The 21,068-nt window shown below is 54.1% G+C and overlaps 2 protein-coding genes across 16 annotated transcripts in view; both read left to right on the plus strand.

Moving 5' to 3' along the window:
- The first annotated feature begins 49 nt into the window (after positions 1 to 49).
- SUOX (sulfite oxidase) lies at positions 50 to 4,005 on the plus strand. 7 transcript variants are annotated; one of them, XM_070052370.1, is made up of 4 exons: positions 50 to 181; positions 1,454 to 1,513; positions 1,753 to 1,930; positions 2,116 to 4,005. In XM_070052370.1, the coding sequence occupies exons 2-4, from the start codon at positions 1,464 to 1,466 to the stop codon at positions 3,526 to 3,528; spliced, it is 1,641 nt and encodes a 546-aa protein (XP_069908471.1). In that variant the 5' UTR covers positions 50 to 181; positions 1,454 to 1,463; the 3' UTR covers positions 3,529 to 4,005. The 7 variants fall into 7 exon arrangements, with proteins under 7 accessions (XP_069908471.1, XP_051688835.1, XP_069908470.1 ...); XM_051832875.2 differs by having other exon boundaries at positions 2,119 to 4,005; XM_070052369.1 differs by lacking the exon at positions 50 to 181 and adding an exon at positions 201 to 329.
- A 135-nt stretch (positions 4,006 to 4,140) lies between these two features.
- The window catches only part of IKZF4 (IKAROS family zinc finger 4), a 29,154-nt gene continuing 12,226 nt past the window's right edge, over positions 4,141 to 21,068 (plus strand). For 2 of the 9 annotated variants that reach the window (XM_070052367.1, XM_070052364.1), the window contains exons 1-4: positions 4,141 to 4,816; positions 15,154 to 15,203; positions 16,802 to 19,253; positions 20,916 to 21,009. In XM_070052367.1, coding sequence (XP_069908468.1) covers positions 19,167 to 19,253; positions 20,916 to 21,009 — 181 coding nt within the window. In that variant the 5' untranslated portion in view covers positions 4,141 to 4,816; positions 15,154 to 15,203; positions 16,802 to 19,166. Of the gene's footprint in view, positions 4,817 to 4,919; positions 6,133 to 15,153; positions 15,204 to 16,801; positions 19,254 to 20,915; positions 21,010 to 21,068 lie in introns of those variants that run through there. The other 7 variants (XM_070052365.1, XM_051832863.2, XM_051832866.2 and 4 more) reach the window with 7 other exon arrangements.

Below are 21,068 nucleotides of genomic sequence, written 5' to 3' on the forward strand. Positions count from 1 at the left end.
CCGAACCCTTCGCCGCCGCCCCCAGGTGGGAGGCCCCCGGCGGGCCCATAGCCCGGGGGCCAGCGGAGGGGCGTGAGCGAGCCTCTCCTCCGGCCACACGTCACGGCGCCGGCTCCGCCCCTCCTCGAGCGCTCGCGGGCGCCGGGCGGGTAAAACTGCCGCGGCGCGGACGGCGGACAGGGTAAGGGGGCTGCCGCGGGCAGCGGGAGGAAGGGAGGGCGGGCGGAGGCGGGGGCCATGGCAGCCAGCGGCGTTCCACACTTCAAGGATAACCAGACTGCCGCTATTCGCCTCTGCGTTCACTGCCCGGGAGCTCTTGGGACCGTGGGGTATTGCTGCGAGACCCTCTTGGGCCAACAGCTAGGCAGGGGCATATGGCCTGCTACTTGTGCCCGGATAGGGGACATACCCACCTACCTAAAGTGCTCCCCCGGGGGCATGAGAGCCCACTACCCGCACCGGGGCGGCATTTCTGTATTGCAGCAAAAGGCCGCCCCTCCCAAACCTGGGAGTCTGGGTTCTGCCAACAACCCTGCGTCCATCTCTCTTGGTTCAAGCAGGCTTCTGGGATAGAGAGTAGGCGGTAGGGGAATGCAGGCGCCCTTCCTGTTCCCATGGCACTGGCAGTTTCTCTGCCTCCCCTCCCGCGGGTCCCCAGCATCTCCTCAGCAGTGGGGACACTTCTCATTCCTCCCCACCCCAGCCCTCTGGGGTCAGTACTTTGCCCAGTGGGATGAGCAGGAAACTGCTGCAGGACAGAGAGCAGAAAAATGAACTTCCTTCTCCAACCCATCCCCTGACACCCCGGCCATTGACTCCTCAATTTGCTGAGCTCACTAGTCCTGCATGGACAAGGTGAGGGTGAAACCGCAGGTTGGGGACCCAGTTTCTGGCTGTGTTCAGTTTTGAGGGGTGGCGGGGAAGGAGGGTGCTGAGAGGCCTTCAGAGACAGTGTTGTTTGCTGTTCATCTCAGCTCTGCTAGGTAGATCTCATTTCAGATTTGAAGGCAGGTTCCGAGAGGCTTGGAATCCTGCCCGGGGTGCAGGACTCGGTTTCACAAGCCCAGTGCAGTTGGCCTCCAGCCTCTGAGTTCCCTCACCTCATTAGGTTACCACTACCCTTTTCACATTTTTGTCCTTTTTTAAGTTGTCCTCTTGCTGACTTAAGTAATAAGTTGGCATGTAGCTCCTGCCCTTTGGGCTGCTAGCTTCAGTCATTGTCTGTAATATAGAGACTGGGTAGACAGGAGGTGGGCGATTCTAGAAGCTCTGAATTCTTCCCCCTAGTGAGGTCCTCCAAGTTTTCTCTGGGGGCCCATGTGAACTCCTCATGTGCCCAGAGAGCTCCTGGCCGACCTTCCTCATCGTCTTCCTCCTCCCACCCATTCCCTCAGATCTCCCTAACATACCCTCCCAGGGGGCTCCCTGTTTTCACCTCAGAATTCTCCTGCAGGTCTGCCACAATGCTACTGCTGCACAGAGCCATGGTCCCAGGACTCCGACAGGCCTGCAGGTAGGCCATGCCCTCCCAGGATTGCCTCCCAGATAACAACTGTCTTATCTACCAGATAAGAGTTGAAAGGGTGGAGTGGGTGGAAAGGGAAAGCTGGATCCCACCTGCACCCACCCATTGCTGGAGAAACTAAGTTGCAAGGGAAGGGACAACTGGTCAACTAGGAAGAGGTAGCCCCCTGGACCAAACCAGCACTTCCACGGGACCTTACGTGCCACTAAGATTTCTCTCTCTTCCAGACTCAGGTCAGCCCCCTCCAGGCTCTGCACTCAGGCCTGCTCTACAAATGATTCCTTTCAACCCCAGTGTCCCAGCCTCACCGTTTCCAGTGAGAATTCCAGCACTAAGGGATGGAGAGTCACGGGGGCCCTTCTAGGCCTTGGTGCGGTGTTGGCCTATCATCACCATCGGTGTAGGGTAAGTGGGGAACAGGGTGAGCTCCCGTGTGACCTGTGTCCTTGCTGTTATCACACAGCCCAGGGTAGAGAGATGGTATCTGCCACCCTCAGATCCTTGGCTAAGGCTGTGGGTTGGGTTGGAGTAAGCTAGAGTGATTTCTTCGTAATACCTTCTTCCCTTTGGCTTCACCCCTTTCCTGCCAGCAGGCTGCCCAGGAGTCACCACACATATACTCTAAGGAAGAAGTACGTTCCCACAGCAGGCCTGAGACTGGGATCTGGGTAACTCTTGGCAGTGAGGTCTTCGACGTCACAGAATTTGTGGACCTCCACCCGGGGGGGGCATCAAAGCTGATGCTAGCAGCCGGGGGTCCCCTAGAGCCCTTCTGGGCCCTCTATGCTGTTCACAACCAGCCCCACGTGCGTGAGTTACTGGCTCAGTACAAGATTGGGGAGCTGCACCCCGAAGACACCACACCCTCCACCTTAGAGACTTCGAACCCTTATGCTGACGATCCTGTCCGTCACCCAGCTCTGAAGGTAAACAGCCAGCGTCCCTTTAATGCAGAACCACCCCCTGAGCTGCTAACAGAAAACTATATCACACCCAACCCTCTCTTCTTCACCCGGAACCATCTGCCTGTTCCAAACTTGGACCCAGACACCTATCGCTTGCACGTTGTCGGGGCCCCTGGGGGTCAGTCACTGTGTCTGTCCCTGGATGACCTGCGCAAGTTTCCCAAACACGAGGTCACAGTCACACTGCAGTGTGCCGGTAACCGCCGCTCTGAGATGTCTCAGGTCAAGGAAGTGAAAGGTCTGGAGTGGAATACTGGGGCCATCAGCACTGCACGCTGGGCTGGGGCGCGCCTCTGTGATGTGCTGGTCCAGGCCGGCCACCAGCTCTCTGAAGCTGAGGCCCACGTCTGCTTTGAAGGCCTGGACTCAGACCCCACTGGGACCGCCTACGGAGCATCCATCCCTCTGGCTCGGGCCTTGGACCCTGCAGCTGATGTCCTGTTGGCATATGAGATGAATGGAGAGCCCCTGCCTCGTGACCACGGCTTCCCCGTGCGAGTGGTGGTTCCCGGTGTGGTGGGCGCCCGCCACGTCAAGTGGCTGGGCAGAGTGAGCGTGCAGCCAGAGGAGAGTGGCAGCCATTGGCAGCGGCGGGATTACAAAGGCTTCTCTCCGTCTGTGGACTGGGACACTGTGGATTTTGACTCAGCTCCGTCTATTCAGGAACTTCCCGTGCAGTCGGCCATCACGGAGCCGCGGGACGGGGAGACTGTGGAGTCGGGAGAAGTGACCGTCAAGGGCTATGCGTGGAGTGGCGGTGGCAGGGCTGTGATCCGAGTGGACGTGTCGCTGGATGGGGGCCTGACCTGGCAGGCCGCTGAGCTGTATGGAGAGGAACAGTGCCCCAGGAAGGCTTGGGCCTGGCGTCTGTGGCAGCTGCAAGCACCTGTGCCAGCTGGGCAGAAAGAACTGCACATTGTCTGTAAGGCTGTGGATGAGAGCTACAACGTGCAGCCGGACACTGTGGCCCCAATCTGGAACCTCCGCGGTGTGCTCAGCAACGCCTGGCACCGTGTCCACGTCCGAGTCGCCCCATGACGTCACAGAATCACCAAAACCCTTTCCCCATCCATCCTTTGGCCTCGCTACCACAGGAAAACCTTTCCCTCACCTTCCACTTCTTGGACCATAGCCCTGTACTGTGCCTTCCTACGCCTTCTCCAGGTACAGGCACATACACTGCACATTTCGGCCCAGGCACCCCCCCAACATTGTGTTACACACTCCTGGCTCGACCCCCTGCTAGGAGGTCAGAGCTGTTGGTGCAAGGGGCCAATGTGTGAAAGTAATTCTGGAGATGAGCAACTTTCTATTTTCCCTTCCTACCCCACCCCTACTTCTGATCCCCATTTCTCCTGGACTCTTCAGGGAACGGGTAAGACGCCTAAGAAAAGGTTTTGTGCTGTCTCTACTACCTCTCTGGGATACGAGGCTTCTGAGAAGAGCCAGGCGCATGGTTCTCTCCCTTTTTAATTCTACTTTTCTAAACTCATCAATAAAGTGGTATCTGTTTAAGATTGTGAGTCTGGGGCCCCCGATCCTGAGATGTTCTGGAGTAACGAGTCTAGCCCCGAGCCAGCCGCCAAAGGTCAGCAGAGGAGAGAAAGGGAGCTGGCGCCGGGGAGGCCGGGAGCGGGGCTGGCTTCTCCGATGTCCGATGTCCGGGTAACTGACCTCAGGATAGCCAGGGAGAGAGAAGACATGAAAAACTGGGCGCCTTCCAACCCGGATTCCCGCACACTTAGCACAGAACGCTAAGTTCAAATCAATACTGTCTTAGGGACACGGACAAAACTTGACACTAGGGGCAGCCGTTCCAGGGCACGGGGTGCGCCCAATACGCGCCTAGTTTCCAAATTAGATGCAGACGAAGTGGTAGCGGTTGAGTCACCCTCTGCGCGCGCGACAGCTTTTTCTCGGACTGGAGTCGTTCGACGCTCGGCTACTCTCCCCTAGCTCCTCTCCCTTTTTTCTCCAGCAGTCTCCCCGGCTCGGGGGCGCTCGGTGTTCGGCCACGCCGCCTGTCGCTTGGTAGTGGGACCGGAAGTTGCTCTGGGGAGGGGGGGGAAGGCAGGAATGGGGGGGGCGTCTGGGGGGGGTCAGTCCCTCCTCAGGTGAAGCCGCTGATGAAGATGGAGCCGCCGCCGCCGCTGAGCGACCGGGTCCCGGCGCCGGCCCGGCTGCCGCCGCCTCAGTGACCCTGCTACCCCCGCGCTGGGCCACCCGGGCCAGAGTGGGGGACCCCAGCCGCCCCGCCCCCCTCTTCCCAAACACCGTCCCCTCTCCCCCACCCCCAACAGCCTGCGCGCGCGCGGAGACGCCTCAGGTGAGTGAGGGGCGGGGCTTAGGCGAGGCAGGGGAGGGGCCTCGGGGTAGGGGCGGGGCCTGATGGGGCTAGGGTTTGAAGAGAGGGGAGACGTGGACGCCGGGTAGGTTAGGGCTGGAGAGGCGCAAGCTGGCCTAAGGGAGTTGACCCGAGGGCCCCCGTATTGAAAGGAGGTAGCAGGGGCCTGGGGGGGTCTTGAAAATTCGAGAGGTGGGTCAAGGCAGTGGGCAGAGAAGAGGTAGGAAGTGGTGTGCGCGGGGGCTCCTCTGTGGGGGACGACTGGGGGAGAACCGAGGGACAGGGCAGAGGAGGAAAAAGCAGGACAAAACGAAACGAGGGACCCCGGGGTTTGGTCAGAAGGCTGGAGAGGAAGACGTAGGCCGAGGTGGGACTGTCTGGAGGCAATGAGCAGGAGAGAAAAAACTTGGGGTGGAATGAGCGGCGCTGTCAGGGCTGAGAAGTGTAGGGAATTGGGGAGGAGAGAGGTTTAGGGCAAAAGAGCCCTAAGAAAGGAATGGGACCGAGGAAGCCCCCGGGGCAGACATCCGGATCGGGATGGGAACTATAGACTTGGGGAGCAGGCTGCCAGCTTCCAGAATACTCAGCCCTCCGTGTACCCCCTCACGCAGACCCATTCCCCAGTTATTTTCTTACTCCTGCTCTGCTAGGAGTTGTAGATTCTCACTTTTTAAATGTTCTAGGACCGATTGGCGACCTTGCAGTGTTTAATGGAATGTGGTCCTTTAGATGATGCGATGGTTAGTAATAGATATCCATCTCCCCTCCGAGGTCAAGAATGTACTCTGTTTCCAGGAAGATTTGATGTAATACCAACCTACCAACCCCAGTTTGTGTAGAGTTTTGCATACCTTCTCTTTCCCACTCCCTCAGAAGCAGAACTGTCTGCTGTTCTATCAGCTCTCCTATGTGTGGTACCTCCTGCTATGTCCATCTTTTTATTCCCCCAGCCTGAGGCCTCAGAGGATCAGTGGTGGGCTTGATTTTATTCCTGGCAGGCTCACATTTCAGCCCTAAGACTTGCAGTTGACCTTCCATCATGATGGCCACCAGATGACCATTGAGGCATGGCCATCTCCCCTTACTGCTGCTTGCTTACTTGGCCTGGGTGAAGGTAAACACCCACATCCTTAGGAAGTGAGAAAAACAGGTGTCTGACTACCTAGACTATTTCCACTAACGGCAACTCAGATTCTGAGAACGAAGAACAAATCAGCCTTAGCACAGTGTCGTGTCTGGCAGGAATGGATAACGTATTTAACTGATGATCCGCCATCTCTCCATGAGCCTGCCAGCAGGTCAGTAAATCTCGCCTCGTGGGGTAGGTAGCCTTCCCAACAGCCCCGAACCAGGGAACCAGAGAGTCCCCTGGGTCATGAGAACAGTCAGAGGGACTCCTGAGGTAAAAATAGGCTGCAGGAGAGATTTCGCTGGCCTGTTCTGGGTGGGCCTCGTGGTGGGCGCTGCCCTCGTTCTGGCAGCCTCACACCTGTAGCTCATCCTCGTCGGGAGCTGCTGCTGTCTCCACACGGCATTAAAGTCTTTGCTGCCCGCCGCCTGCAGTCAGTTCAGTGGCAGCTGCCGGGTAGTTCACTAGCTCTCAGCAGGTTGAGGGAAAGTCAGATTTCAGGACTTGGCTCAGAAATAAGGCCTGACCTTTCTCCAGTGAAAACGCAGCTGAAAGTTTCTTTATTTCCTCTTAGTTTGAAAACTACAGCTTGTACTTCCCAGCATGGGAGAAACTTATCCCACTTTTCACCCTGCCCACCTTCCCCCGGTATACACTGGCTCTCGCTCTCGCTCGCTCTCTCTCTCTCCATTCACACACACACACAGAGAAAAAAGAAAAGTGACTGTTGGGCAGGTATTTCTAGCCTCCTTTTATTGTGTAGGAAAACATAAGAATATGGGATCCTGTGGGTGTAGACACTGACACGGGCAGAGGAACTCCCTTTCTTTATTGGTTTCTTGACTCTGCTGGAGAAGGCTTTGAATTTCAGGCTGTTTGATTTTTCTTCTCTTCTTAGAAGAGTTATGGGCTCTGTTCTGGAAACAGAGAGCCAGGGTCAAGGTTTATCAGAGGAAAACATCTAAGTAAGGGCCGTGCTGATATTAATGACCTGGTCTCCTGGGGTAGGATCTACTTTAAGCCTCTGATGCTGCACATGTGCTGGGGGGGTAGTCCTCCATCTAAGGGACACCCTACCTTAAAGAACATTTAGTTTGGTATTTCCCTCAGGCCCATAATTTCTTTATTTAGATAGACAGATATAGATAGATTTATTTATTTGAAAGGCAAAGTCACAGAAAGAAAGAGAATCTTCCATGTGCTATTTCACTCCCCAAATGGTCTCATCGACCAGAGCTGTGCCAGGCCAAAGCCAGGAGCCAGGAGCTTCTTCTGGTCTCCCGTGTGGGTGCAGCATCCCAAGTACTTGGGCCATCCTTTGCTGCTTTCCAAGGTGCATTAACAGGGAGCTAGATTGGAAATGGAGCAGCCAGCTCTCAAAAAGGTGCCCATATGGGATGCTGGCACTGCAGGCAGTGATTTAACCAGCTATACCACAACGTTGGCCTCCTCTTCCCCTCTTTCTTTCTTTCTTTCTTTCTTTCTTTCTTTCTTTCTTTCTTTCTTTCCTTCCTTCCTTCCTTCCTTCCTTCCTTCCTTCCTTCCTTCCTTCCTTCCTTCTTTCCTTCCTTCTTTCTTTTTTAAGATTTATTTATTTATTTGAAAGAGTTATACAGAGAGAAGAAGAGACAGAGAGATTTTCCATCCACTGGTTCATTCCCCAAGTGTCCCACAATGGCTGGGGCTGGGCTAAGCCAAAAGCTAGGAAGTCAGGAGCTTCTTCCAGGTCTCCCATGTGGGTGCAGGGACCCAAGCACTTGGGCCATCTTCCATTGCTTTCCCAAACACATTAGCAGGGAGCTGGATCAGAAGCAGAGCAGCCAGGTCTTGAACTGGCACCTGTATGGGATGCCAGCATCGCAGGCAGTGGCTTTACCCACAACTCCAGCCCCACTCCGGCCCCATTCCAAAATTTTGGAAAAGAAATGTGGGGAGAGAGGATTATTTCTTCTCCCGTTGATAAGCCTGTGTCTACAGTCCAGTGATTTAAGTCACCAAGATGCAGAGCCCAAAACTTCATCTAATTAACCCAAGAAAGAAGGCAAGCAGGTGGCCCAAACCTTCCAGCTGGGTCAGAATTAAACTTTGTGTTTCAGTGGAGAACCCTCTACTGGTAACCTAGGTTCTAGTTCTCCTGCTTGTGTTGCTAACTGGATAGGTGATTCTGGGCTTAGTTTCTCCTGCTACAAATTAAGATGTTCTGGTGTAGCAGGTAAAGCTGCTGCTTGTGGTCACTGGTACAAGTCCAGGCTGCTCCACTTCTGATTCAGCTATCGACTAATGCACCTGAGAAAGTAGCAGAAGATAGTCCAAGTGCTTGGGCCCCAGTACCCACATGGGAGAGGCTCCTGGCTTTGGTCTGGCCCAGCCCTGGCTGTCGCGGCCTTTTGGGGAGTGAACCAGTAAATGGAAGATCAATCTCTCTCTTGATCTCTGTTTCTCTCTGTTTCTCACCCTCTCTCTCTGTAACTTTGCCTTTCATATAAATAAAATAAATCTTTTTTTAAAAAAAATGAATCGAGATTGGAGACCATTTCTCAACTCCATCTCAGCTCCAGGATTCCCCAGGTCCCTGGGGCATCATTTCCAAACCCTGCAGAAGAGAAGCTTACCAGATTAGCTTAGAGCAAGATCCTTAGCAGACAAGCCCAAAGCTATCATCTTTCTGGTCCAAACAACAGTGAGATCTTAGTTTGAAAGGCAGAGAGAGACAGATGGAGAGAGAGAGAGATCTTCCATTTGGTGGTTCACTCCCCAGATGCCTGCACTAGCCAGGTCTGAGCTGGGCTAAGACAAAGTCTGCACCTCAGTCTGGGCCTTGCACCTGGGGCGAGGACCAAAGTTCTGGAGCCACCACCTGCTGCCTCCTGGGCTGCACATTAACGACACGAGTCAGAAGCAGAGTCAGGACTCCTAACCAGGCGCTGCAGAAAGGGATGGGGTGCCCCAAGAGGCATCTTAACTGCCCCCCAACAGTGAGTTCTTGTGATCAGCATGTGTTAGGGACTCCTGGCTAGTGTTACGCATGTTCCTGTCTTGCCCATGTTTTTTTTGTTTTTTTTTTTTTTTTTTTTTTTTTGACAGGCAGAGTGGACAGTGAGAGAGAGAGAGACAGAGAGAGAAAGGTCTTCCTTTTGCCGTTGGTTCACCCTCCAATGGCCGCCGCTGCAGCCGGCGCACCGCGCTGATCCTGGCAGGAGCCAGGAGCCAGGTGCTTTTCCTGGTCTCCCATGGGGTGCAGGGCCCAAGCACCTGGGCCATCCTCCACTGCACTCCCTGGCCATAGCAGAGAGCTGGCCTGGAAGAGGGGCAACCGGGACAGAATCCGGCGCCCCAACCGGGACTAGAACCCGGTGTGCCGGCGCCGCAAGGTGGAGGATTAGCCTATTGAGCCACGGCGCCGGCTTTTGCCCATGTTTTTGCCACTGTACCCTAATAAGAGTAGTCAACTGAGACTCGCATGCCATTTAAAACACTTGAGAGAGCTAACCCTGTTATCTTCAGCTTCAAAACTGAAGCAAATCGAACTCCCTTGCTCTGCTTTCTGCACTGCTGTGCTAACAGAACTGAACAGCAGTTCAACTTCCGGGCGCCTTGAGGGGCCTTTCCATAAACACAGAGCTTGTATACTCAGGGGTATACCCAAAAAATACAGAAAGTATCATCCCTTGTGTACCACATCTGGTGATGTAAAGTGTTCAGCTTGGCCCTTCTCCTTAGTTTCTTAAGTTCTGAAGTGAGACAAGGGAAGGATGGAATTGTTTCTCCTCCCACCCACAAACCTCAGCCTTCTCACTCTTCCACAGTCCACCTGGTGAGGACAGGGAAGCACAAAGCACAAAAGAAAAGATGCATGTGAGACCTGAAAGGAGACAATGAGGCAATAGCTTCCCGCTGCCCAGGTGTTGTGTTTCCAGCTCGTCCCTCTTATGTTAGAGACTGGCCACTTCTAGGGCGACCTGGGGATTCATCCCCTCTTCCCTGCTCGCCAGGCACTTGGATAATGAAGCTGAGCCGTCTTCATCTGTATTTCCCACAGACAGAAGGTCAGTGTCTACAGCCTGGTGAAAAACGAGGCAGACTTTTCCGCTGTAAAGACAGACACATGGGCTGAGCACCTGTTGGTGGGCTCCCTTCAGAGGGCTCTAGGCTGACCCTGAAGATGGTTGCAGTGCTGCAGATGGCTGAGTGCCTAGGTCTGCTTCCTGGAATGCGATGTGCAGTGTCTGGTTCTGCATTCTCTCCTCACCTTTGCCCCTTGTCCTTTCCCCAATTACGCAGGGCCAGCTATGTGAGTCCAACCTGGTTTTGCTCAGATTTTATTCATTCAGGAGAGCACAGAGAAGAGAGGGTGAAGCTGTGGGTTTGATCTACTTAAAGTACTTGAACTGCTCATGCCCAAGGCCTGTGGAAGGTGTCTTCATGATCACCCAGAACCCAGCTCCTGTGGGAAACTGTAGAAATTGTTTTTTCCACTTCTGTCTGTTGCAGTTTGAGACTAATAACCAAAAAGATGGCCTGGATCTTTACCACTTTCATCACCACACCTCACTCCAACAACACCCTCCTCACTACCTTTCTACCTACTAAGCTGCTATGCATATGTTTAAAATTCCAACTTTGGGGTATCAATGGATAGAACAAAGTTCTTTTTTTAAAAAAACTTTGTTTTGGCCGGCGCCGCAGCTCACTAGGCTAATCCTCCGCCTTGCGGCGCCGGCACACTGGGTTCTAGTCCTGGTCGGGGCGCTGGATTCTGTCCCAGTTGCCCCTCTTCCAGGCCAGCTCTCTGCTGTGGCCCGGGAGTGCAGTGGAGGATGACCCAAATACTTGGGCTCTGCACCCCATGGGAGACCAGGATAAGTACCTGGCTCCTGCCTTTGGATCAGTGCAGTGCACAGGCCGCAGCGCGCCGGCCATTGGAGGGTGAACTAACGGCAAAGGAAGACCTTTCTCTCTGTCTCTCTCTCTCACTATCCACTCTGCCTGTCCAAAAAAAACAAAAAAAAAAAAAAAAAAAAAAAAGTGAAAAAACTGTTTTAAAGGCAAAGTGACAGAGAAAAGCAGAGAGAGAGAGAGAGAAAGAGAGAGAGAGAGAGATCCTCCATCCACTGGTTCACTCCCCAAATAACCACAACAGCCAGAACAGGATCAGGCCAAAGTCAGGAGCCAGGAGCTTCATCTGGGTCTCCCACATAGGTACCAGGGATCTAAGTACCTGGACCATCCTCCACTGCCTTCCCAGGTGCACCAGGAAGTTGTATCGAAAGTGCAGTAGCTAGGACCTGAACTAGCACTCTGATCTGGGATGCTGGCATTGCAGATGGTGGCTTAACCCCCTGTACCACAATACCCAGCACTGGATCTGATTAACTTCTGTGGAAGATTTTAAGAGTTTTAATTTCTTGGGATGTCTATCCTATTTCAGGCATTCAGAGCCACTACCCAGAGAAAACTTGACTTCCTCACATTTTTGTTACCAATATTTAGAGCTCTAGGAAAGTCTTAGGGGAGAAGAGTGGGGCAGCTGATGTCTTACCTGCCTCTGCAAGCGAGACCCTGATTGATCCTCACCATTGCTTGTCAGGGAGTCTGACAGGAAACCTGTGTCTAGAAAGAACACCATGCCTGTTCATATGTGATAACATGTTCCAGGGCTGTGGAACACTCAGGATGCCAAGTGGACTCAAAAGAACAGGGGAGGGGCTGGCACCATGGCTCACTTGGTTAATCCTCCACCTGTGGCGCCAGTTGCTCCTCTTCCAGTCCAGCTCTCTGCTGTGGCCAGGAAGGCAGTGGAGGATGGCCCAAGTGCTTGGGCTCTGCACCCACATGGGAGACCAGGAGGAAGCACCTGGCTCCTGGCTTCGGATCGGCGTAGCGCGCCGGCCACAGCAGCCATTTGAGGGGTGAACCAATGGAAAGAAGACCTTTCTCTCTGTCTCTCTCTCTCACTGTCTATAATTCTACCTGTCAAATAATTATTAAAAAAAAAAAAAAAAAGCCGGCGCCGCGGCTCAACAGGCTAATCCTCCACCTTGCAGCGCCGGCACACCGGGTTCTAGTCCCGGTTGGGGCGCCGGATTCTGTCCCAGTTGCCCCTCTTCCAGTCCAGCCCTCTGCTGTGGCCAGGGAGTGCAGTGGAGGATGGCCCAGGTCCTTGGGCCCTGTACCCCATGGGAGACCAGGAGAAGCACCTGGCTCCTGCCTTCGGATTGGCGTGGTGTGCCGGCCACAGCGCACCAGCCGCGGTAAAAAAAAAAAAAAAAAAAAGGGAACGGGGAGAGAATCTGTGTCTCCAGAGGTTACAACATGACCTGCCGTTCCCCCTTCCTCACCAAGGCTCCTCTTCTGAATGGGGAGATTGTTTCTAGCTGCTGCGTATTTGGCTCACGGTGCTGAGTTTACACTACGTCCGCGCCTACCTCCCTGCGTGACGTTTATGCCGCTGTAAAGCCACTTTCCTCCCAAGATCTTTGAGCCAAGCCTAGCTTGTGTAACTAACTTCCTCCTGCTGCGATAAGTCCCCAGTTGCCACTGCCTAACTTGACCCAGTTCTTCTTAGTTCTGGCTGCCCAGTCAGGCAGGGATTACTCAAAGGGGTAGGAGGGGAAAGGTTGGGAGGACCTGGTGCCAGGAGATCTGAGCAGAGTAGAGCACATCCAGGAGTTTGCATCTGGCTCTCAGCCAGCCCTGGGAACGGCGGAGTCTCAGCCCTCTTACTCCCAGGGTTACCAACTTGGCATTTAGACCAGGTGGAGGCAGCTAAATACCAATTTTGCCTGAGATATGTCACAGAGCACCTGTTTTTGTTTTTGTTTTTTTGACAGGCAGAGTGGACAGTGAGAGAGAGAGACAGAGAGAAAGGTCTTCCTTTGCCGTTGGTTCACCCTCCAATGGCCGCCGCGGCCGGCGCACTGCACTGATCCGAAGGCAGGAGCCAGGTGCTTCTCCTGGTCTCCCTTGGGGTGCAGGGCCCAAGCACTTGGGCCATCCTCCACTGCACTCTTGGGCCACAGCAGAGAGCTGGACTGGAAGAGGGGCAACTGGGACAGAATCCGGCGCCCTGACCGGGACTAGAACCCGGTGTGCTGGCGCCACAGGTGGAGGATTAGCCTAGTGAGCCGCGGTGCCGGCCTACGGAGCACCTGTTAAGAGCAATTAAGATGGAGGAGATTTCAGTTTCTTGTTAGGAAGACAGCCCGACACCGAAAACAACTCCTTCAGACCCCTCTGGAAGTTATTTTGGGGCTACTTGGGCAGGAGTCCGAGAATGATGTGCACCTCCTGAGGCAGTGCTAGCTGAATGCTGTGCTTCAGCTGTTCTGCCCACCTAGTGCTGGTCTAGGCCCTGGTTCCCTCTCTCTCTCTCTCTCTCTCACTCACACGCATACAGAGAGAGAAACGCTTGCATTAGCTTCTCTCTCCCTGTGGAGCCAGCTCAACTTGTTCTTCCTTTTTAAGTAACAGACCCCACTCCCACAGGAATCACACCAAAGGAAAAGATGCCTTAATTGATGTTAGAACCAGAAAAAAAGCCAGGAGGTCCATGCAGGCCTCCAGTAACCCAGCTTTGAAAGGAAGCAGCGTGCTTTCATGAGAGCGTATGCTCAGGGAGGCAGGAGACCTGTGTTCTTGTTCTTGTTCCAGCCTTCCAGGTGCCCTCAGACAAGCAGCTTAACTGCCCTGAGCCTCAGTTTCTCCACTGCTCACCCTTGCCTCTCCTGCATGGAGAACAGGTGAGGGAAGTCACACCAGGCACTTTGAGCCTTGCAGTAGTTTTGCAGAATCCCAGAGGGCACCTGTGGGGTTGATGGTTTGGACATGAAAGGCGCCCCTGAGTGCCAGACTGCCCCCTCATCTTTGGATCTCTGACCACCTCCATTTCTGTAGCTCGTTCCAGAGGGTTTGAGCTCTGTAACCACTGTGGACTTGGGCTCTTTTAATCACTGCCCCTAAGGGAACGTTCAAGGAAGCACTTATTACTGTGGCTTGTTCTAGCGGTCTGGTCCCAAAGCTCCGTGCATCCAGGGAGGATGTCAAGAGAAGAGGAGTGGAAAATAAATGGAGAGCAGTGTTTCCCACACCCAGGCTTCCTAGGGAACCAGGCTGGAGAGTAGACTCTGATGAAATGTAAGGGAGACTTGATTGCGAAGTGCAAGGAGGCCCGGGTTTCAGGCTGGAGCCCCAGCTCCAGAAGAATGAAGGGGCAGAGAAACAGACACTCTCCCTCTGTCTGCCCTCCTGCACCCCCCACCCCTACTCCACATGGTAGTGCGGGCAAATCCAGTCTCCGCCCGTCTGTGCCGTGAGATCCTTCTGAGAGATGGCTCAGGCCCTCCTGGCCTCACTCTTGCCTGTGGGGCGTTTACTTTTCCTTAGATGAGTGGAACAAGCAATCTTGGATATATGTAAATTTCCACCACATAGACTTTTTTTTTTCTTCCCCTTCTCCCACAGGCAGATAATTCATTGCAACAATTCACAGTCAGATAATTCATCGCAACAATTATCACTTTTAATTGTTCTCAGTTCCTGATTGTTTAATACTCGACTTCCAATTACTCCTTGCCTTCCCTCAAATAGGCTAACCTGCATTTTAAATTCAGAGTGCTCCCTTTAAAAAAAAAAAAAAAAACAATACTACTACTAAGCATAGCTAGTAACTGCTAGGAGGGTCGGGAAAGCCACTGGAAGGTTTAATCTGTTTATCACACCTTCTGTAAGGGGTTTACCACTACATGCTGTGGTGGGCCACTCTCTTCTGTCTCCTGCTTTCCTGAGACCCGCCAGGGCCAACCCCTTGAAATGACTGAATCCAGCTTCTTCCTGTCATTGCTACCCCATCCTTAAGTGAGGCCTGGAGCCTCAGTGGGGGCTGCTGCGCCTGTCTCTGGCAGCATCCGCTGCATCTCCAGGGGCAGGGCCTGTGTGTGCTGGAAATCCGGAGTGCTCTGAGTTCCGAGAGCATTTCCAGCCTGGAGCTGGGGAAGCCTGCAGAGGTGGTGGGTGGGCGGAAACCTTGCACGTCGTCTCTCTCACCAGGACAAAGCGTGAGGTTTTCCTTCTTTAGGATAGTATTGGACCACACTAAAGCGATGCTTTAGGTTTCTTACTAACTCCAGAATGTTAAAGAAGAACCTACCTTCCTGGATGTGGCTCTAACGGCAGCTGTCTTCTCTCTCCACAGACTCTTTAAGATGGACATAGAAGACTGCAATGGCCGCTCCTATATGTCTGGTACGCCTCCTTGTGTGTCCCGCGTGTAGGGGCTGGGAGCAGGCATCCTCCTGTGGAGCAGGGCCGAGCGCCTTCAACCCAGGCACGCAGCCTCCAGATGCCGGCGTCCCAGAGCCGATTATGGGCTTGGTAGTACTTCGTAATGCGCAATTATTTTGGTGATTTACGTTTCCTAAGTAGTACTTCGCTCACCCCAGGCTTCCTGGGGGATAAGGACATGGGATGGGAAAACAAGTGGGCCTATTGGAGGAGCAATCTGAAGCATACACAGATGGAAGGAAGATGTTGTTCCTGCTGCTCTGATGTTACTGGCCAAACATGAAATTCCATGCCACCCCAGTAGAGGCAAGAGCAGAGTTCCAAACCTCCATGGCCTTCAGGGCCCAGGTGGGTGTGTGGATGAGGGAAGTAGCTTAGGATAAGAGCAGAAGAGACCATGGGTACTGTCCCGAACTGGAGAACACATGTCCCGCCTCCAGCAGCCTTCAGTGTCCACCAAGCACTGCCAGGTAGGAACGTGGACCTGGCATGGCCCAAACTTCTCAACCTTTCAAGAGAACTCAGAAATAAAAAGAAATCCAAATTTTCAGGGCTGGCATTGTGGTATAGTGGGTGGTATCCCATGCAGTGCCAGCATCCCATGTGGGCACCGGTTTGTGTCCTGCCTGCTCCACTTCTGATCCAACTCCCTGCTAATGGCCTGGAAAAAGTAGCAGAAGATGGCCCAAGTGTTTGAGCACTGCCACCCATGTGGGAGACCCAGAAGAAGCTCCTGGCTCCTGGCTTCTGGCTCCTGGCTCCTGGCTCCCGGCTTTGGCCTGGCCCAGCCTTGGCCATTATGGCTATCCAGGGAGTGAACCAATGAGTGCAAGATCTCTCTCTCTGTAACTCTGACTTTGAAATAAATAAATCTTTTTCTAAACGTCCAAATTTTATATGAAGTATCTCCATTTAAAAATAATGACTCAATATTTTTAAAAATACTTCTTGGGACAAGGCAAATTTATCTCTGCCCTAAATTCAGCCAGTGAGCTGTCAGTTTACAGCCTTTGAAGGCAGAGATCAAGAGCCCAATTTTCATTCACCTCCATCTTTTTCCACAGTCTTAACACATGATAGTTTTTCACACCAGGCAGATATTCTCACTGGGGCAGAAGAGGTCATTGCTTATAGTATGAGTGGCATTTTATTTATTTGTTTGTAAAGATTTATTTATTTATTTGAGAGAGTTACAGAGAGAGAGAGATCTTCCATATCTACTGGTTCACTCCCCAGATGGCTGCAGCATCCAAGACTGGGCCAGGCTGAAGCCAGGAGCTTCTTCTGGGTCTCCCACATGGAGGGCTGTCTTCTGTTGCTTTTCCCAGGCCATGAGCAGGGAGCTGGATCTGAAGTGGAGCAGCTGGGACATGAACTGGCACCCACCAGGGATGCCCACATTGCAGACAGCAGCTTTATCTGCCATGCCACAATGCCGGCCCCATGAGTGGCGTTTTAGAGACATGAAAGTAATCAGGTTTAACAAGATGAAAAGAAATTAGGGACTTTAGCGCTCTCTCTCTCTCTCTCTCTCCCTCCCCCCCCCCCCGAAAATGTAGAGAAGAGTCTGTGGCAGCTTGTCTCTAGGAGAGAAGGAATCATGTCTTGGATCATTAGAATGCCAGGGTAAGAAATGCTCATTGGAGGTAAAGGAACCCTGAACTGAGCCACGATGGTGGGAGTGTCCCCACCAGAAATCCAGGCACCGTTGTGGAAATGACCAGTAGCTTATTGTTTAACTCTGAAGTAAGACCGATGAAGGAATCATCGGCCTGGACTAAGGGAGACAGCAAGGTCAGACACATGTATGAGAGGCATTGGCAACACCTGGGGAATGCACAGCTGGATGTTGGCCATGACCTGTTTCTCGTTTACGGAGGGGAGGCGTGAAAGTAAGTGAAGGCATTTGGTCCCTGATACATGTGGGACAGAATAACAGGGAGCAGGTGGACTGACTGAAAGAGACTTTACTGGAACTAAGTCGTGGTCCTTCCGGGGAATCAGCCGATCTGCCTACCTCCTGCTCACTATCGAGCAACAGGTACACTCAGGACCCTGCTTCAGAGCTGGGGGTCGCTCAGTCCCTGCCCTGAGCTAGGCAAATGAGACGCTATGAAGGGGGCTGGGGAAAGATCCCTTGGGGTTCTTTCGGTGCTGTCTCTGGAGACTGCTGGGTACCAGTGGCAGACTCGTGAAGCTGTTTGCTTCACTGTGCCCTGAACCAAGCCTTCCTTGCTTCCAGCAGGTTGGCATTTCCTAGAAAAGAAGCGGCCTCTGCACATAACGGTGTTTGAATGAAAGTGGAGGCCAGGAGCCCTTCACCTGTGCTTGGAGGATTCTAGAGAGGGACAGGGAAAGTCATGGAAGGGCCAACATTAGCTCTGCAGAGTACCCCCCCCCCCCCGTGGGCCTGGGCATATGTGAGACAGCCCCCTTGAGGGCGTCTGAGGGCCCATCACTGGCCCATCTCTCCTGGGCTGACAGGAGCAGAGGAGGAGGTCGCAGTGTGGAACCCTCCTGAAGCACACCACGGCCCCTCCACAGGCAGTCTCAGCTCTTCTGCCTTCATGCCAGGTGGCCTTCTGTCCCCTGGCCACTGGGTGAAAGGGACAGCCCTCCTGTTCTTCAAAGAGATGTTAACACCTCACAGCACCTCATGCACAAAGCCCGTCCTGCAGGTCATTCTCTCTGGAACAGGGGAGAGGGGCAAAAATAAGCAGCAGCTCATTCATTTGCCACCCAGACTGCCCTGCGCATCCCATATTCCCCTTTCAAGGGAAACTGAGTCGCCCGCGCTTGCCTCATGCGGTTAACTGGCTGAGCAGTACCTGTCCCGTTTTCTGGGGCTGTGAAATGTTTAAGGGAACCTCAATGGAAAGGGATCCAGAGTAGGCAGCCCGAAGTTTCACGGCCCCTCCCACCCCCAAATTCTTGGAAACAGAAAAACGCAGTCTTCCAAAGTAGGTCAGCTCGTCCTAGCAGGGAAGGGAGCAGAGGCCTTGTCCTGAAAGAGGGCGGATTCCTGCAGGGCTGCCGCGGCCGGGCCCCCAGGGACCCAGGAGAGAACGGAGCGAGGAGACTGTACCAGCCTCTCTGCCTGGGATCTGGAGGGACTCAGGACCACAGCGCAGCACCAGCCTGAGACCAGACTGTGCTGGGCCTTCTTGCTGCCGGGAAGGCGGGGGAGGCTGTCGGTCCCCAGCTCAGGAGAGCGACCTCCCTGCTGGAGCAGGGGAAGAGTCTGGTGGGGGAGGGGCCCTCTGCCGAGAGCCTTGAAGCTGCCCCGTGTCCTGGGCCCCATGACCTCTGGGGCCTTGGCTTCCCCAGCTGGCAGAGGATTGGGCCTTCCCTGGGGGCCCCTCCCGTTTTCCCTCCCACCTCTGGCTCATCCATCTCTCTCTCTCCCTCTCTTTCTCTCTCTCTCTCTCCCTCTCTCTCTCTCTCTCTCTCTCTCACACACACACACACACACACACACTTGCCTCTCTCAGGCATTTGTTGTGCAGTTCCTCTTTGTCTGCTGGGCAGGAGGGCAACAGCGGGCGGCGGCATCTGTCTCCCCCTCCCTGTGCACACCCCCACCCTCCCGCCCCTTCACTGTCGTGGAAAAGGGATGCTGTAGCCCGGCGTCCCCCACCGTACACACCACACACAGACACGTTCTCTTCAGCCCCCTCCCCAAGCACATCCGAGCCTTCTCTCCCGCTCTCTCTCCCTCTCTCTCTCTCACACACACACACACTCACTCTCCACACACATCCACCCTGGGCTGAGCGGTTCTCGCTGGCTGCAGCCGTGGGCCCCTGCTCACCGTGCCGCTGCCGCTGCCTGCGAAATGACGGCGGTTCCCCTCACTTCCAGGAATCCACGCTTCCTGGAAGGTGAGTGGCTGGGCTCACCCCTGCCTGCCACCGAGACGCAGGCATGCACACACCACCCGCACTCCCTCGCCGTTTCCAAGGCGGCGGCCGCGCTCGCACCCCAGGGTCTCACCGGCAAGGGAAGGATAATGTAAGTTCAGGCAGAAGGCGGCCAGCGGAGGGGGGAAGGGGGGTGCTGGGGCTAGGGAGCCAATTCAGTAACAACTCCCAACCCGGAGGAGAGGGAGAGGATGGGGGCTGTGTGTATGGCGGGGGAGGGGGGCGTTCCTCCTTACACTCGCGGAGGATGGGAGAGGGTGTTTGGTGTTGCTAAGCAAAGACGGCGGCTTGGACAGTGGGAGCTTGTGGTGACATCTTGATTAGGCCTTGGGGACAGAGGTAGAGCTGCCCGGGGTGAAATGCCGAGACAGGCCTGGGTGGGAATGGGTGGTAAAGAGAATCGAGGTAAGGAAGAAGCCTCAGCCTGGAACAGAGCTCTGAGGGGCCTCGGCCTCCTGCCCACAATGGAGCTGGGCATGGGCGTCTCTCTGCTCCCTGCCAGCAGGCTAGCGTCCTGCCGCCCTGGAGCCCATGGTCCCGAGAGGGAAAGCGATGACGGTGAAGTCCCTTGCAGAGGAGTGTGGAGCTTCTCCCAGCTCATGGCCAGTCCCTCGAGGTAGCTGCTCCTGGCAGGGGCCAAGAAGGGGCAGCAGGAGCCAAGGGCAGGCCTCCTCCTGCATGGGGAACACTGAGCTGGTGGCCTCCTGCCTTCTGCCCTTTGCCCACCTCACAGTTCCTCTCACGTGAACCTCATGATTCGGCTTTGCCCTCTGTGGGTCGGGGGTCCACCAGCCTATGATGACTTGGACCGAGACCTGAGAGCAGCCCTCATTCTTATCTTTGACAGTCCGGGATTTCTTGGGCATCCCGGGCGTTTGAAATTCCCTCACTAGGGTTTCTGGGGCTAAGAGAGGAACCGCTGAACTTCCTAAATCTGACTCCAGGCCCCGTTACCCTCTGACTAGGAGTCTACATTCCTGGGGCCCCAGAAAGACTTTCTGATCTCCGGAACCAGGCTCATTTTTATATAGTAGTAGCCCCATGAAAATAGCCTTGAGCCTGGGTTTCCCTCTTGGCTTTATCCTGGGGAGGGTCAGAGCATCAAAGAGCCTCTCGAATTACAGCCGTGACTGGGAGAGCCACAAAGGATGCTTTCCCTTTAATGTCCCTAAGTATCCCTTTAAGGATATTTTCCCCCATATAGCAAGCCCCTGGCTCCAGGAGGCAGCCACAGCCTCCCAGTAAGCTGGGACTAGTGATGCAAGTTCACTCATCCTTTTAGGGTCAAGGCCTCAGCACCAGGGCCCAGAGCCCAAATCCCCCCCCCCCCCCCCCCCGGCCCCGGCCATTGTTAACATGAAGTAATTTAGGGCAAGTGAGAACTAACATTCAAGAAGGAATAAGAAAGTGCCATTTGCAGCCCTTTTAACCTTAGGACTCGGCAAAGCACCTGCTTAGCTGAAAGGACATACTTTACACTGAGTCTGGGTCTCGCGGTCTTCACCCTCAACCCTGGGACGCTCACTTCTTGACATATGTGTGGTTCTGGTTTCAGGTGATGTTTTTAGATAACCATGCCCCACCTGAAGAACCCGTGGGAAAATCGGGTTCACACGGCTCTTTCTGGAGATAGTGAGCAAACTCCCTTAGGCTTTGATGGGCTAGAATGGGGGAGATGGGGCTTTTAGATGAGGATATGAATGGGAAATGGTCCCAAAGTCCTGAGTGGTTGTTTTCTTCCCACTGACCAAAGCTGGAGAGGGATCCCTCAGGAGGGTGTGTTCCGGATTTCTTGCCTCAGGCCCAGGACTCCAACCATTTTATAATGGAATCTTTATTTTGTGAAAGTAAGTATGTGCATAGCTGGGCAATTGGGTAAAGTACTAATAGGTGGACTTCAGGAATA

Source organism: Oryctolagus cuniculus, chromosome 11 (genome assembly GCF_964237555.1).
Source record: "Oryctolagus cuniculus chromosome 11, mOryCun1.1, whole genome shotgun sequence".
Classification (NCBI taxonomy): domain Eukaryota; kingdom Metazoa; phylum Chordata; class Mammalia; order Lagomorpha; family Leporidae; genus Oryctolagus; species Oryctolagus cuniculus.